The sequence below is a fragment of the Tachypleus tridentatus genome, chromosome 1 (genome assembly GCF_004210375.1).
Source record: "Tachypleus tridentatus isolate NWPU-2018 chromosome 1, ASM421037v1, whole genome shotgun sequence".
NCBI classification, from domain to species: domain Eukaryota; kingdom Metazoa; phylum Arthropoda; class Merostomata; order Xiphosura; family Limulidae; genus Tachypleus; species Tachypleus tridentatus.
The window spans coordinates 139,907,627-139,924,922 of NC_134825.1; the positions used below are offsets into that span (position 1 = coordinate 139,907,627).

Here is a 17,296-nt window from a genome sequence, read left to right on the forward strand (position 1 = left end):
TTTAACATACATTATTATTTTTGGCATTATCCAACCTCCAATCTTTTTTTTCACTTCACCGAACTAAATAATTCCCTCACTTCTCAAAAAAATAGAAAGAAAAGAAAGAAGAAGTGGCAAGTGGCTTATATATCCAATGTTCAACCTTCTTCAAAACTTTCTGGATAGTTTTAGTTGCCCAAGGATGTTTGTTATTCTTTAAACTCTCTTATTCTTTCTTTAAAACTTCATTGGTGTAATCTTGTTTAATCTTAATTCCATCTAGCAACTTTTCACGATAATATTCTTTAACACTTCATTAGCAAAAACTGACAACAAAGAAAACTTAATAATCCTGCCGTTTCATAATATTTACAAATTACCCTTCCTTTATCATCTTCTGCTCCAATCTTAACATACTGATTGCCTTTGATGTATTTAAATAAAATCTTTCTGTTAATTTTTGGTTTCTAGTCAAATGTTTTTCACATACATATTCAATCTGCTAGTGTCCTGCTTAATCAACTCCTGATCTTTTTTTATAATCATATATGTGTCGTAAGATCAGTAAATTTAAATTTCTAATGGTTTTCTTTAGTTTTATCCTTTATATATTCGTTATGAGCCAACTTGGTTTTTAAATGCAACCGTCCTGTTTTCCTGTTATTATTTTTTGAATGCCTTAAAGTTGTTTTTAAAATTTTCACATTTGATTATCATCTCCAATTGATACAACTGCTTAAGTTACAAAAGATAAGTCTTCGTATGTCCCTTAAAAATTCGTCAAATTGTTTTGAATTTTGCGCAAAGCTACACGAGGGCTATTCGTTTCTAATTTAGTAGTGTTAGACTAGAGGGAAGCTAGCTGTTCATCACCATCTGTCATAAAATATAAGGCTATTTTCCACCAACGAATAGTTGGATTGACCGTCACATTATACCGCTCGCACAGCCGATATGGTAAACATGTTTGGTTAGACTGGGTTTCAAACCCGCGACCCTCAAATTACGAGTCAAGCACTAAAAATTTATGTTTTGATTGGATTCAGTTTCTTTATTTACATCTTTGATATCCTCAATTTCAAGAGAACGCAACTGGCACTTTACAAAGAAAACTACTCCTTCCACTCTTTTTCATTACTCTATCCCTATTAAATAACCTATTAAATGTATTTCATAAAAATTATTTGATGTAATCCAATTTAATTTATTTCTATGGAAACAAAGTCCAGATTTCGACTAGTTCTCTAAAATTAGAATATAAAATTTTGGAACAACATAATATCTATTGAGCTATCTCAACTGTAAATGCAGTTGATTTATTGACGATTTCTTTATCTGTATTCTTGATTTCATTCAAAAAGTGAAAAGGTCCTAAGATTGAGCGCTGAGATATCCATCTTGTGCCATTAATCCAGTTTGACTGAACTCCATTTGTAACAACCCTTTACTTTTTTCATCTAGTCACTCTATCCAATTTGTCAACGTATCTCCTACACCCATACAAATACTATTTTACAAGCTTTTTACGTGGCACCTTGTCAAATGTTTTCTGAAAATTCACATACACCAAATCTACACTCTTATCCTCGTTATATAAGCAGTCACGTAAATTTTTTAAAGAATATCGAGATAACTATGACGTAAGAGATCCCTTAGTGAAACCATATTGACTATACAATAAAATCATAAACTTTGTTAAAATATTTTGCAAAGCAACTTTTATCAGGCTTTCTTCAACTTTTCCTAACAACTGATATAAGACTAATTACTGAAAAGAGAAGTTACATTAGCCAACTTTTAATCCTCTGGTACCTGCTTACTATTAAACGACTGACAAAATATAACGGCAGGTGGCTCTTATATTCAATATTTAACCTCCTTGAAAAACAACTGAAGAAATATTACATAGCTCAGGAACTTTATAGTTTTTTAAACTTCTCAGTTTCTTTTAAACCAGCTCAGAATTAATCCATCGTTTTGTTAGTTCTCGTTTTTATTTATTAACTGTTCAAAATGTTTAATATTCTTTAAATCTTTGTTTGTAAAAATCGAAGAAAAAGCAAAATTTAATGACCCAACCATCTCATAATCAACAGGTACAAACCTTCATTTATCAACCTTCAAAGGTCTTACCCCATTCCATAACATTTTGTTTACCCTTAATGTATTTTTAAAATTCCTTTCCGTTAATGTTTTCATTTTTCACCCAACATTTTCTTAAACATTTTTTTGATGTCTTAATATCCTGTTTTTTTTTTTTTTTTCTAAATCTCCTGTTACACCAATCAATTTATTTATTTTTAATATTTGTAATGCTTTTATACATTACTGTGCTTCAGAAAATAAAATTTATTTTGTTTTTACGACCATGACCTAATAATAGCAAAACGCGCTAAAAAGTTAAATTAAACAAATTTTAGTTTTTTAACCTATGGCCGTGTGTAATTATTTAATTTCAACACGTAAATTAATTCAAGACCAAGAGATGTCGACGTGATCAACTTGATGTCAAAACGAGTGTTTTAGTTTTAGGATGCATCACGCTACCCTAAGTAAATCGAAACAAGTTTAGAAGTAAGCAATACAACTGTCAGATTCACGTTAATCAGGTAAATAAAAAAAAATAATTCTTATAAGAAGATCTTGAATTAAAATTGAAACAGAGTGTAAACTTAGAAACTAGAATTTTAAAAAAAAATCACAAGTGATTGCTGACATTTTTATTTTGTTTCTTTAAAAATAGAATATCAGTGAAATTAAAAAATGTGCATCCGTATAAATTAAGAGGATAAGTATGTGTATACATTAAATTGAATTTAATGTTTAAAATATAACTGTAGCTTATAACAGTTACAAAAACTAAGGTAACCATTTGATTTTCGAAATAATTCTGTTTGTAGTATCTGACCATTTTGAAATTCCAACAACTGAGAAAGTAAGTAACGTAGTAAATCAATTATCACTTCTAAATTCTAAGCAGCCTAAGAAGATAAAAAATGTACACAGTGTACTAAGTGATTTGTTAAGTCCAAAGACCAGATTTTGGTTTTTGAGATATTATAGGCCAAAACTGAATGAATAAACAAATTAACAGGCCCATAATAGATGAAAGAAATCTTGTGGGACAGTGAATATTTTCTTTAAGGTTTGAAGGAAGATTAAGAATTAAATATGTGAGCCACTTGCTACAGTTTGTTTTGTATTTGAATAGTGAAAATGTACCAGAGGATTTGAAGTTGGCTAATATTACTCCTTGTTTCAAATGGTGATAAAAATTACCCTGGTAATCATAATATTAGTATTGATCTTACAACAGTGGTGGGAAAATGAAAGTATGAGAAAAGATACCTTGCACTTTAATTTAATTTTTAAAACTGACAGATAGCAAGATTTCACTGGGGGAATGTCTTCCTTACTAATATTTTGACATTTTTGAAAAGGATATTCTTTACACAGATGATGATAGAGGTATGGATTTGATATTTCTGGATTTTCAAAAAGAATTTAACAAGAAGCTGCATAAAAATCTGGCTCCAAAATGACTTTTATAGTAGTGGAAGAAAAGTTGACTAATTCAGTTGAAATGTGGCTGGTTGGAAGAAAGCAAGTGTTTGTTACAAATGGTATTAAGTATAATTAGATTTCTGTCAAGAGCTGACAATGCTGGTTGATCAATTGATTGCCTCCTCAATCAGTTACATTTGATTAATGAATTCAGTTAATTAATTAGTAAAGTGCCTCAAATTAACATACAGTTAAGAAAAAGATTCTGGTGAATGCTGTCCTTAAACTGAGGAACAGGGTTCATTTTCCTTTTAAAAATTTAGGGAACTTTTTTCACCAATGGTAGTGTTCCTCAGGATTCCTTGTACACATTACTGTCCAGATTCTACTGAGACAGTCCTTACCATATACACCTTTTAGTTACTGGGTGGTACACATAAGCTTTTTCTTCAGTGTTAGAGTAAATTCCTCCAGTGAAGAGGATGAAGTTGAGACCCTCCTACCCAGGTCCCTGGATTTTTTTTTTTTTCAAGGTGTCATTAAGAGTACTGCCAGTCTGTGTGAGAGCCATTTCCTAATATTGGTTCAGCTTTGGTGCTTGACTATTCAGTTGGGAAGTACATAGCCCACTCTCTTTTTTTTTTTTTTTTTTTATTAATGTTAGTTTAGTACATTGTTCATGGAAGTGGATCCACTATCTCATTCTAATATCAAAAGTGGAGTAGTCCCATCCTGTATCCTTGGTTGAGCATAATTGTTCCATGTCCTCCCTCATATGAAATGTTCTTTGCTCACTCAGTTGGGGAGTGAGGATGAACATCCATAATTCCATACCAAATAAGTTCTGTTTCATTGGTTGAGTAAGATGTACATGATAACATCATTCTGAACCTGAGATGTTACCTTTTGGACTTCTTCAGGAGGAGGAGGAGGAGAAGGTTTGTTTACTTCAGTGTTGCTTACTTTCTAATCTTGATTCTAGTGGTTTGGGCTGCATCACTCTGTGGCTGTAGGTTGGACAGTAGTGTGTATGTATTTGCAATGTTGTTCAGTTGCTCAATAGGGACCAAGGCTCCTTAATTCAACTGCAGTAGTGGAACCTTGGCTATCTGGTTGAGATTGGCCTGTAGTGTGATAATCACTCGTGTCCTTTCCACTCTTGATATAGAAACAAAGTTCAGGGTAAATAGCAAACCTGTTATGTAGTGCCAATATTATTTTGGTACATCCATGATCTTTGTGAACACTTTAGGTGTGGGTAATAGTGAAAGTTAACATTTTCCTAAATGTATTTCAAGTAACACTTGTGTCAGCAGAGACATTCTCTCACTTTTACTCCCCACTAGGAGCTGATGTTAGGGATGATACGAGTCTTTAAAAAGTGGTAATATTTGAACAAGATGTTTATATACATTAACATGATAGAGATCATGTTGATATAGGTGGAGAGTACTGTTTATATACATTAACATGATAGAGAGAATGTTGACATAGGAGGAGAGTATTGCAAAACAAGTATCACCATGGGCAGTTGAGTGGGGTAAAAAACTGGAAGAAATGAGAAAAAAATTAGACTAATGCTTAGATGTTTAAAGAAGAAACCTTGGGGGTTAAATACTAGCTACAAGTGTCAGTGGAGAGAAGTATTAGTGGAAATACATTTTTAATTTAGGAAAGTATCAACTTTGTCCTCGTTAGGACACACTATACCTTTACTTGGACATCACCCTTTTGCACTTGTTAACATTCAATGATTTCTCTTTCATCAGTGTATCCTCTATAAGACACTTCTACCTTGCCAGGAATGTCACTGAAAGGTAGGACTGACTTGTGTTTACTAGTATTTTGACTGTTTTAGATGTAGTTTCAGAGAGGACACTGCTGTAAAGATTAAATTATAACTGGTATGCGTCTTATTTCATGAGTTATAGGCCTGGTGAAAGGTGTAATTTTACATATGTTTATTGATGGAATCTAGTTTATAGAAGAATTCTTAATTTTTCTGTGTAGTATGTTAGGTTTCTCATACTTTGAATATACTTGTTCAAGCTCATCTGTAGGAGGGTGAAGTGAAAAGTGCTTAATGGTTTAGTTTTACAGTATATAACTGAAGGAATTATAGAGCATTATTGGTGTATGGGTAAAATATATGTATATGCTTAATTCTTGGCAGCATATTAACTTATTTTATTTCAGGAAAATGATAAACAGAAGACAGTTAATAACCCAATTCCACTGTCAAGTGTCTGGATGTATATATGAAGAAGGATCAACCAGGTATTTCAAGTCAAAGAAATTACTTAATCAGGTATTGAAATTGTACTTTTATAAACAATAGTGATTATATTCATTCTATTATAAAACACATTTTGCATTTCTATATGCTTTATTACAATTGTTAGGTGACAAACTTGTGCTTTATGTATCATTTATGTATTAAAATTATTTTACTACTGAGAGATTGTTTCGAGGGGGGAGTTTATAAATGGGACACAATCTTCAAGCTCTTGGGTATGAAACATCTGATGTACCATACAAGCCAAAGATGTTTTTTTTTTTCACATGTGTACCATTATTAAGTGGAATACTATATATATGATGATGATGTAGGACAAGAAGTACATGGCAGCATGTTCATAATTGCTGCAGTACTTTTCAAAATGGCCATGGTGCCTTTGGAAATTTTCTAATATTCATAGCCACAATGACCACTTTTTGGGTAACTCTGTAGTCATCATGCTCTCACAGTCTAAATCTGTACTGGACTTACAACCTTGTTAGTAATAATATATCATGTAAAATGCACGTAGTGATGGGAGTGATATTTTCACTTTGACCAGAAATGAAAACCTTCATGCAGTTTGTCGAATCATACAATACCACAAACTTGCAGCAAACATTTTAAGCTGGTACTCAAACAAACCTGCTGAGTTTAAACAAGAACCAAAGTATCAGCAGTACATAATGGTCAAAGTCAACACATTCATATACTGGTCAGAGTGAAGTGCTTGACTGCAAATAGTCTTTGCATTTATTATGCCAAAAAAGGAATGAGTTAAGGGTATAAATGAAATTAAAGGGTTTTTTTCCGTGGCAGCCAAGTGTCAGAAATAGGCACTTTTGATCAATAAATATGTAAATTATGCACTGAATTTTAGCCACAGCACAACAGTTCATAGAATGGCTGCAGCTGTTTTTGGTTTTTTTTCCTAAGTACTGACGTTTAGCTCATAGCTCCCCACTGGTGTAATCTTACTTTGTACTTCCAACTGCCTAATGAAACCTCAATACATCCTTTACATTTTACATTTAAATTCTAATTGGTTGACAATGTTATTTTGGCAATAACAGCTTTGTATTTTTAAAGTAAAAAGGAACATGCATGCAATGTAGAATTGTATCCTGGTTGTAATATTTAAAATAATATATGTGAGATTATCGTTCAATCTGTATGCCTGATCAAATGTTCTTTTTTCTATTTTGACAAATTTATGTTTTTTATTTGAAGGGGAAGGGGTGATATTTATATAGAGCTGGTGTAATTGTTTCAACAGTATTCAGGATATACCACTTTTCACTATTATTTTGGGTTTTTTGAGCCTGCTTTCTTCTTCAATCTTTGTTTCCAGTCATTTTGTGATTATTGATGTAGTGATCTCTATGACTGTCACTTCAGCATACTGCAAGGGAGGCACCTGTTCTCAGAATCTGTACTTCTTTGCTCGGACTTCCTTTCTTTGGCCTATAATTGTTATGGATTATGGCATGTCATACATTTGGGGTTTGAATATGGTGGCAGATTGCTTCTCACACCTTAATTGGATCCATCCCACAGTGGCTCTTACAAAGTTTGGTCTTCTGCTACATTTATTTCCATTTCAGAACCCTTCAGATTGCAGCTTTTATTACTTCTACTTTGAAGATCTTTCATTATTGGACCTTGGTTATAAATTTTTTTCACAATGAGGTGTTACATCTTTTTCTTAATTTACTGAATTTGTCTGGTTTATTGTATATGGTGTACAGGATTCTCTTATGGAGTATTTCATTTTCTCTCTCTCACTCTTATAAGCCTTTTGCTCTTCCCTTCTATCAGCATATGTGGACTGTCTGCCACTGCTGGTCCCTCCACAACAACTCTCTTTTTTTTTAGCCAAGTTATCCTACTCTTTCACATCTCATTTTCTTCTTAATCTAGCTTTTCATACAAGGTCTCTCTGTTTGACCAGTGTAAATTACTACAATACTTTGCCTCTAGTGAGGCGACATCATTTTTTACCTCCTTCATCTTGTCCTTTTTTCTTACTGGAATCTTTGTGTAGGTCTTTGGGCTCTTACTTACCTATATCTTTAAGCTGGTGGGCTCCAATACTTGACATCATTTGTTTCTCAAGACAGTTTTCATTTCTCTTTGCTTATAATAATTCTTGATCATACATTTACACTTCAGATGCCTTCTTTGATCTGCGTCATAGGAACAAACATATGTTGTTTCAATACTGCTTTCTTTTTTTTTATGAAAGCCTTGAGCTAACCTTAGTGTACAGTTCTGACCACAGCCAAATTTTTTGTTCTGTTATCTTGTTATCTGTTGTCATGTTATCTGTTATCATGCTCAGACTGCCTCTTTTTTTATATGAAAACTGCCGTTGCCTATTTTTACCATGGCAGTCTTCCTCTTCTTAGGATTATTTATCTACTTCCACTTTAACTGCTTGGTTTTGCGAACTCATACGACTAGTATTTTTCTTTGAGTGAACCTAATTCTTCCACATTTTGTTTTTCTTCTCACTAGTTTCAGTATTTCAGGAACTCTAACTTTTTCATCATTGGGCTTTGGAGATCTCAGTACACCTGACACACTCACTTCACATTGCTTATACTGTTATGTGGTTTCATGTGCCTATGATTTTAGCTTCCCTTCAGTTACCATTCTAATGGACCATCATGGGCATTGTAATTTAGGTTTGACTCTGCATCAGTTACAAATAAATTTCTTTAATGCAGTCATGGGTGAAGCACACAAGCCACTAACTCAAGTAGGTTTACATGTAGGACAAATGCAAAATATTAGTAGTCAATGTGTTCAAAGAAAGACAAGTTTTACAATCAAAATGATACTTAAGATGGAAAACATTATTTATAACAGAAAAGGATGCAGATAAATGTATTGGAATCCAACTTATTCCATCTGCAGTATCTAAAGCAAAAATGTATATAGTTACATCATTATTAAGTAAAACAAAATAAAATACATTGCTACATTAATGTTTATTTAATCAAAACTAAAGCACATACAAAGTAAAAGAGTAATAAAGAAAGTGTTCATATTACAGAATGTGTAACGTAAATGAAGGTGGCATGCTATTTAGGTTTGGAGAATGTTGTTTGATGTGGAAGGATTCTTTATTCAGTAATTTCAGATCCATGTTGGCCTTGCAAAGAATAAGTTAAGTTCGTGTTCTACTTTCTCATTATGTTGGTGTATAGAGGAAGCACAGCAGTTACTCTTCTTGTGTTTTCATTGAAATTCCCACATGTGCAATGGCTGTAACTAATAGATGTTTGGTTCTGCCAATATAGGAGGCCTTACAGTCTCCACACATGTAAAGACATACAAAACATGAACAAAAAGTAATTGGGAGAATGTCTTGAGTACCAAAAAAGTCCTGTATGCATGATGTGGATTTAGAAGCTAATCTGAATTCAATGTTGGTGGTAGTATTGATGAATTATGCATTTAATTTGACCTTTTGTAAACTATTGTGTTACCAATATATGGAAGACAAATATGCATAATATGTTTAGGTGTGGTTGGTAGTCTGGGTAGATTTGCAAGTTTCTTAGTTAGAAAAGTATTAGTAATTTTTTTATAATAAATGTTGTGAATGGCCATTACATTTTAGTGGTCACAAGAAAGTGAAGATTAAAATCGTTCCACAGTTGTTTCACACAAGCTGGACGTCACATTTAAGAACACACAAATAACGATTACATCAAAAAGTTTGCACATTATTCTCAGAAATGTTATGATACATCAACTGTCACAAAGTCAGTGCGATGGATGGTGCTGCAGGTCATCTATGAGCTTAGAAATGTCTGGCTTGATGTTTGACGTTGAAAGACTGCTTCCAGATGATCATCAGTCAGTTGATTGCGAGTGTTTTTGTTGAGTTTCATATGCGAGAAAGCCTGTTCGCAGCAGTACATGCTGTCAAACATGCTGGTTTGGACAAATGCGTTTTCTTTCAGATTAGCAAATGTATCAGGCAATGTTTTATAGAAGTCAAGCAAACTGTTTTCTTGGTAAATAGCACGCAGTTCATCAGATGCCTGGAGATCAGTAAGTTCGAGCTGATATTCTGCTGACAAGTCATCCACTGACACACTGAATGGATCAGTAAAAAGTTTCATCAACAATCTGTATTGGTCAAAGTCATAAAACCATGAGTTGAAGGATTGAATCAAGGTATCTAGCTTCCCAACATAAATTTGTGCATCAATGTCCTGATTCTTCTGTAGCTGTGACTGAAAAGTGGGAAAGTGCATGAAGTTGCCTGATGCTGCTTGCTGCCAGAACAACTGAAACTTTGTCCTGAACGTCTATGTGATTTGCAAGCTGACAGACAAGCTGATTTTTGCCTTGCAACTTCATATTCAGATCATTCATGTGTTGTGTCATGTCGACCAAAAAGGTCAAATCAGCTTGCCATGCTGGATCAGTCATGGAAATCACTTTTTTTTCTTTGTTCTTGCTTCTGATCAATTTTATCACTTCATCAGTCAACTCCTAGAATCTTCTGAGCATCTTCCCTTGACTCAGCCAGCGTACTTCACAGTGATACACAAGGTCACCATAGTCTGAATCAGTTTCTTCAAGAAGACTTCAAAACTGACGGTGATTGAGCCCTCGTGATTTGATGAAATTAACGGTTTTCGTCACTAATGCCATCAGTGCCTGAAAACCAAGTTCTTTACTGCACAGGTTCTGTTGGTGAATAATACAGTGCAACTTCACCAACTGTCTGTTCTGCTTTCCTTGATGCTTCATATCAACAGTGCTACCAGCCTGCTACTTTCTCAGGTCATGGCTGATGCTCCATCAGTTGTCACACTTACCATTTTTGTGAAATCCAATGAAACACTACTACGCAGTCGTACTGTCTCCTCGAATAGAGCAGACTCAGTTGCCTGACCCTTCATGGAACCGATGCCAATTTGTTCCTCTGTGATATCAAACGATGATGACACACCATGAACAAAAACTAGTAGCTGTGCTGTTGAACTGATGTCAGTTGACTTGTCTGCTGTCAAAGAGAAGTAGACAAAGTTGGATGCCTTATTTGTAAGCTGCCTTGTTGCATCTGCTGAGAGGTGTGAAATTCTTTGTTGAACTGTCATACGATTCAAAGCCACCATCTGTAGCTTGCGAACTGCTTCCAGACACAACTTTTCCGATGCAGTAATCGTACATTGCTTGACAAAATCACTATCAGTGAATGGTAGGCCAGATTTCGCTGTCATCAACGAAATACCATAACTGACCTCAAATGCTACACCTAAATCTATATGCAAAAACGGCTCGTTTGGGTTGAGAAAATATTTTACATAGAAGAGCGAGAAAACGTTCTGCTGGTGATTCAGCGACTGCAGCAGAGATTCAATTCGAGCTGTTCATTCTTCACCGACAACGTTACGGAAATCTTTATGCTTTGATTCATAATGATGCTTTATATTGGATATCTTCACCACTGCTACTGTCGAATGACACAGCAGACAAATCATGTTCTTCTGTTGTTGAGCAAAACAGTATTGCACAGTCCAATCATCATGAAACTGCTGGTTTTTGTTATCAAATTTTCTTTTATGATTAGCTGCCATTTTTGTTACAAAATATCTAAATAGGGCTTGTAAGTAAATCTCAAAGAACAATTGGAATGCATGAGATTTTGTAATTACGGAAAGTTTACGTCATTGCACCAATGATTAAATGCCTATGCATTAACGAGATTTGCTTATTAAATTTTCTTTATTGCTCGACACAAATATGGAACCATCGAGAATCTAATCTAATGCATGTTCTTCTATGGCGCTTAATCTTCGTGGAGGCACAAACCCTAAGTTCGCAAACTCTATGTTTGACTTTCCTGTTGGACATCTTGGGCCACTTGGCGACTCGTCGTGGGCTGGATTTGGACTTTGTGCACCACTGTTTTAGAGTATCTTGTGAGAACAAACTTTCCAAGTGTAAGTTAGAGTACATGAAACTTAGGTTTTCAGTTCTGTTTAATAAGCATATCACAAGATTTCTTTTGTATGTGAATGGAATAAAACTATCAACCAAATAAACAGTGTTGTTCATCGTAAGTGTTGTTGTCCTTTTTTATTGTCAAACACAAAATAATTTTGATACAAGGGGTCTATATACTCATCTTTACTGGAGTTATTGAAACTATCTAGAAACAGTTCCACATCAAAATAATTAAACTCTTCATTCTGAATGGGAATATGTTTATTACTTTGGCCTCATATTATAGTCACCAATATCGAAACAACAATTAGGTTTTCAACAAAGTTATCCAAGATATTCTTTTAGAAATAATAGCACTTGTACTGTTGCAATGATAATTCTTCTAATGTGTTTATTAATAACTCTCTTACATCTTCTGTCATCTTATTTAAATCTGCAGCAGGGTTAATGTTTGGTAAGTTTTTTTTTTCCCCTGACATTATACATTATCATTACAAATGTTGTTAGACTATGTATGAGATGGCAGTTACTTTGTAGTATGGTAATTTTGGATCAGTTGGAGAACTATAGGACAAATTGGGAACTGATGAGGAGCTACAGTCATGACATTTTGTATAATTACAATTCATTAAGAAGCTCAGCTTGCCCAAATCTGCACTTGTCTGTTAGTCCAATTGATGCTTTCTGTCAAACCATAACTACTACTTAATTGATTTATATAGATAAATCTGAATTTATCTAATTCACCAACTTGGAATCTTTGGGTACAAACCAATTAATTTCAGTCTTTTTACACATATTCTTCCACTTTTTGCTTGTTTCAAAGCCCTGTGTGGCATTAATAATCACCAGTAGCTTCCTATTCTCATGTTACGTTCTGGAACGTGCTTCCACTTAACTCAGGTAATGTATTTCACGTTCATCTTATCCTTATTTGGTTGTCATTCTTGCTCATTGGCATCAAATGTTTTTTTTATAGTGGACTGATTTGGTTAATGGTTTTCTATTAAGTATTTTCCTTTACCACTTTTCTTCAATGATTCTCAAAGTTTCAAAACTTCCAACATCCCATGTCATTCATGTTTGTACCCTCATTTTTGTGCACATTATAACATGTTGCAGGTTCTTCAACAACAAGAAAACTGCACAGGTGGAGACAAGACTTACTAAATGTTACACAAAGAACTACTCTACATTCCTTATGCTTGGGGCCATTGACATTCATGTGAACATTTATTCAAAACAGAATAGCCAAACTACACACATTCATGCTCTTCCACATCACTGGAACTTGATATACCTGAAGTCCTTTACTGTAAATCTCTGTTATATAAAATAATAAATGAATTATTAATTATTAAAAAAATGAGCAAAGAGTATTCATTTCTTAAGAAGAAGGCCGTCTTCCGCTGGATACTACTTCACTAGGTGACTTCTAGTTTTGTAGAAGTAGCATCCTATTGGCTTTCCATTCTGTCACTGTTGCAGAAAGCTACTCATCTTTGCAATTTTCAAGCAATAGCTTTTTCACTGTTTTCAGTGTAAGATTTTAGCTTTTAGTGGTATAGAAATATGAGCCATATTCCTGAAGTGAATATTTTTCTTACCTAAACCTGTAATTCAGTAAGATACTTACCTCTCTACTCCACTTCACATCCTTCCTACCCATGTTGTTAGGGGTATAACGAAACTAGTATTTATAAAACAATTATAATTTGTCATCAAAAAGTCTTTTTTTTTTTTTTATAATGGATGCTGTTATGAACAACTTAATGGGGTATCTATAGGTTCAAGTGAGGCACCATCTTTGACTAATTTATTTTTAAGTCATGAAGAAAAATGGTTAAAAAGTTGCCTGGTAAAGTTGAAATCTTCATACAATAGAAGTTGGTAATCTTTTTTGGTTTTCAACAATACACCTGTTACTTTAGAATTTCAAAACTACATAAATAATCAATATAAAATATTAGATTTTCAGTTGAAGAACAGACTGTTAACAGTTTACCTTTTTCAGACATTAAGATGGTTTATGTGGGTAGAAGTTTTGATGCCAAGTGCAATCATAAGACAACTGTTACGGGTCAGTATTTTCATTTTGACAATTTTTAATCTTTAGAATTTAACACAAAATATGAACAAAGAGATGTGCCGGTTAAGTATGAAAAAATATTTTTGTTGCAATGAGAGTTTTACCTGATCCCTTGGAGGTTCTCTGAAAGTTAATACAAGTAAAGAATTGGTTGTGGCAGAAGCTAGAGAGTAGCACATGAAGTATTTGGGTGAACAGAAGGTTCATAAAGAAAAGATAAAGCAAGGAAAGAAAAGAAAATGTGTAATGGATGAAATTGAGGTGATACAAAATAAGAAAAGGGGATTTGAAACTGAGGAAGTTGCTCTCACAAAGTCAGCAGATAGTTTTGTTGAGAAGGCAGAAATAACAGAATTTGTGAAGAATTGCAAGCATTGGTAGCAAATCTAGACATAGAAGGTCTGGCAAAGAAAATTTGAACTGAGATAGAACTTAATGTAATTAACCTAAGGTGGCAAAACTGTAATATATATATCTGTGTGTGTGTGTGTGTGTGTATGTTAGCTAGCGTTTCATGTTATATGACTGAGAAAACAGAACAGCCTGTCATACATAATTTGAATCAGTTTGAAATGATTAAGAATTTAAAATAAACGTTGTTAAACTATGATCAGCATTTTACTTATATTGTATAAATTATGACCACAATAAGTTATGAAATTTTGTGTAAATGTCAAGGAAATTATTTTTCGAAGTGGTGTATAAACCCTATTGTGATGAATAGATAAATTAAAAATTACCAGTGGAATATTTTGCTTCATGGTTTCTAACATTTTAATGTACAAATCAGTCATGTACACTTTTATTTAATGTATTATTAACAACAAAAGTAAAGTTTGTTTAACAAAAAACAAGGAAATGTAGCCTCAGCTTTTTATGATTAGGTATTTTATACTTCCAAGAATGAGGGAAACTGAAAAAGAATAATTGCAAGTATTATATTTATTTGATTTACAATGTATTATACCAAAGAACATTCGACAAATCAACCACTAAATTTAGTGTAAAACATTTATGAGAGTGCTCCCATGTTATTCCTGTGATTAGAGATATCAACAGAGTTGTAGAGCTAGCGGTATTTACTGCTCAGTTGATTGTTGCTAGATAGTTACATTTTCTTTCTAATCAACAGCTCAAAAGCAAGAAATGAAAAATAAAATTGGCAGCACGTGCTATCACAGAAAAACATGAAAAAAGAAATTTGGTGACAGGTGCTGCAAGGGTTGAATTACAAGCCACCTGCACCTAAAGCTGAATGAAGTTAAAATAAAAAGATTATAAACTAAAATAGACAGAGTACAATTATCCATTATTTAAGAAAAAGGCATACATATATTAAAATGAATTAATCTATTAACAGTGACATGTGATAATGCTTATATTTATATTTTGATACCATATTTTACCTCCATAAACAAAAGCTTTTCCTGACTTTCACTACCCTCTTTATGTGTAAATTTTCATCTTCCACTAGCATTTTGTGATACAACTCCCATTGTAACTATCAATTTTCAATCCTCTCAAATACACCCACTGTTGGGTTTTCTGCAAGACTGCTCATATGTATGTAACTTGCAGTATTTTACTTCATAAAAATATTTGTTTCAGACCAACATGAGCTAACATAAGTAAAGCAGACAGGAATTATTGTCCACCTGTGATGGTCCAAGTTTTGTGAGTCACTGAATCAATTTGCTCTTCAAAATAAGGCATTGAGGCCACCTATTCCACTGTCTCTAGTGCTGGATTCCTCTGGACTCTCAATAATGGTGTTTTCTCTTCTAGTGGAATATAGGAGTCCTTGCTGCTTACTAGTTCCTAGCAGCAGGAGTTGTGGACCATAGAGACTTTCTTCTGAGTGTACTCACTTCCACTCAGTTCACTAGGGCAGTGGCTTTCTGCTGGTATAGATGACATCTATGCTTTTCCTACTGCTGACCTAATGTATAATTCTAGATGCTGTCTGGTGTTGGAGGAGGTGAAACTCCCATTTATGGTCTGTCATGCCCCAGCCATTTTTTTTCTTTCTTTAAACTTGCTGCAGTTTCTTTGTTTCTTCTCGGTTTATGACACTTTTCTTATTGGTGAAGAATATACCTAGATCAGAAGTGGTATGGTCTGTTATATGGGCATACTGTTTTCACATTTTTCACTGACTTTCCAGCTGCTCAGTGTGGAATTCTTGCTTTTTGTAAGAGAATGTAAGATATTGTATCAGAAGTTTACATTTTTCTCAACTAAAAGTGTACTTCCAATACATATTTACCTTGACTCGCACTTTCCTCCCATCCTTCCCACATCTGGTGTAATTTTGAAAGAACTGCCCAATCTCTATGTAATTAGGAGTGCATGAATTGAAAAGGTGCAAATTACAATAGGAGTGTTGTCAAATTCCTATTGAGTAACCCCTCAGTTTACATCCTCTGGGATCTAAATATGCGCCTACATTTTTGCCATGTACGGTGACCCATGAAGGGAAGGAGAGGATCCCTCACACACCATTTGGCCTTGAGGTACCCCCCCCCCTCTCCCAGGGTCAGTTAGCTGGTCCACTTGGACTAAGGTCAACCAAGTACCAGTGTTGGATGTTGTCAACAAGTGTTGTGGACGTTGTATCTGATGCTGGTGTTTGGGTATAGTGCTTGCAAAACTCTGGAGTGTCCTTGTTTAGCACTGTAGTGCATCCCCTTGTAGGGATCCACGCTGAGTGAAGTCAGTGGGCATCGAAATGTAGCTTCTTTATTATGGATACCTATTTTGACAAAATAAATATAAAATGAAAAAATTGGAAAGAAACAGATCATTGAAAAATGACTATGCATGGGCGACTCTGTTTTACAGTCAATGTTACAACCAGATTCTGCACCTTGAATTTTGATTATCCATTCCTTACCTGAGAAATCCTTGGGGCAAATGTCTCCATTTTTTAGTTAAAAAGGATTAGAGGGGCTAACTGGCTCCCCAAAGTCAGTAAAGAAGTTGTGCTTTGGAGACATTTTGGTGGAAATATCTTCACCACAACATGTCAAACTCTCTGTCAAAATCAAAGGCCATTGGGGATATACCCATTGTGGTTACTCTCCATGCAACTTTGAATTATTAGAGGACTTATAGTTGAGGGGGATTTAAAGAACATTCCTATGTCTGAGATTCTTGCTGGTTTCTCCAGCCAAGGTGTTACTGCAGTGTACCAAATCTTCAGTTGTAAAGATGGAATTATGGACCCTACCAATGTTCTGATATTAATGTTTGCATCACCATATCCTTCTGCTGCAGTCAAAGCAGGTTATCTGAAAGGCAAGGTACGACCTTACATTCCTAACCCTCTCAGATGTTTCCAATGTCAGCAGTTTGGTCACTCAAAAACATAATGTTGTGGTTATTTAATATGTGCTCATTCTGGTGATAAAGACCATGATGCTTACAAGTGCACACCCCTCTTATTCTATTTCTTGCCTTAAATGGGTAGA

The 17,296-nt window shown here is 34.2% G+C and overlaps 1 protein-coding gene across 2 annotated transcripts in view; it reads left to right on the plus strand.

Annotated features, from left to right (window-relative positions):
* Positions 1–2,271: 2,271 nt before the first annotated feature.
* Positions 2,272–17,296, plus strand: part of Asciz (ASCIZ zinc finger protein) — a 31,029-nt gene continuing 16,004 nt past the window's right edge. The window contains exons 1-3 of one of the 2 annotated variants that reach the window (XM_076455319.1): positions 2,468–2,591; positions 5,256–5,303; positions 5,683–5,794. In XM_076455319.1, the coding sequence (XP_076311434.1) occupies positions 5,687–5,794 (108 nt within the window). In that variant the 5' untranslated portion in view covers positions 2,468–2,591; positions 5,256–5,303; positions 5,683–5,686. Of the gene's footprint in view, positions 2,592–5,255; positions 5,304–5,682; positions 5,795–17,296 lie in introns of both variants that reach the window. The other variant, XM_076455309.1, reaches the window with a different exon arrangement.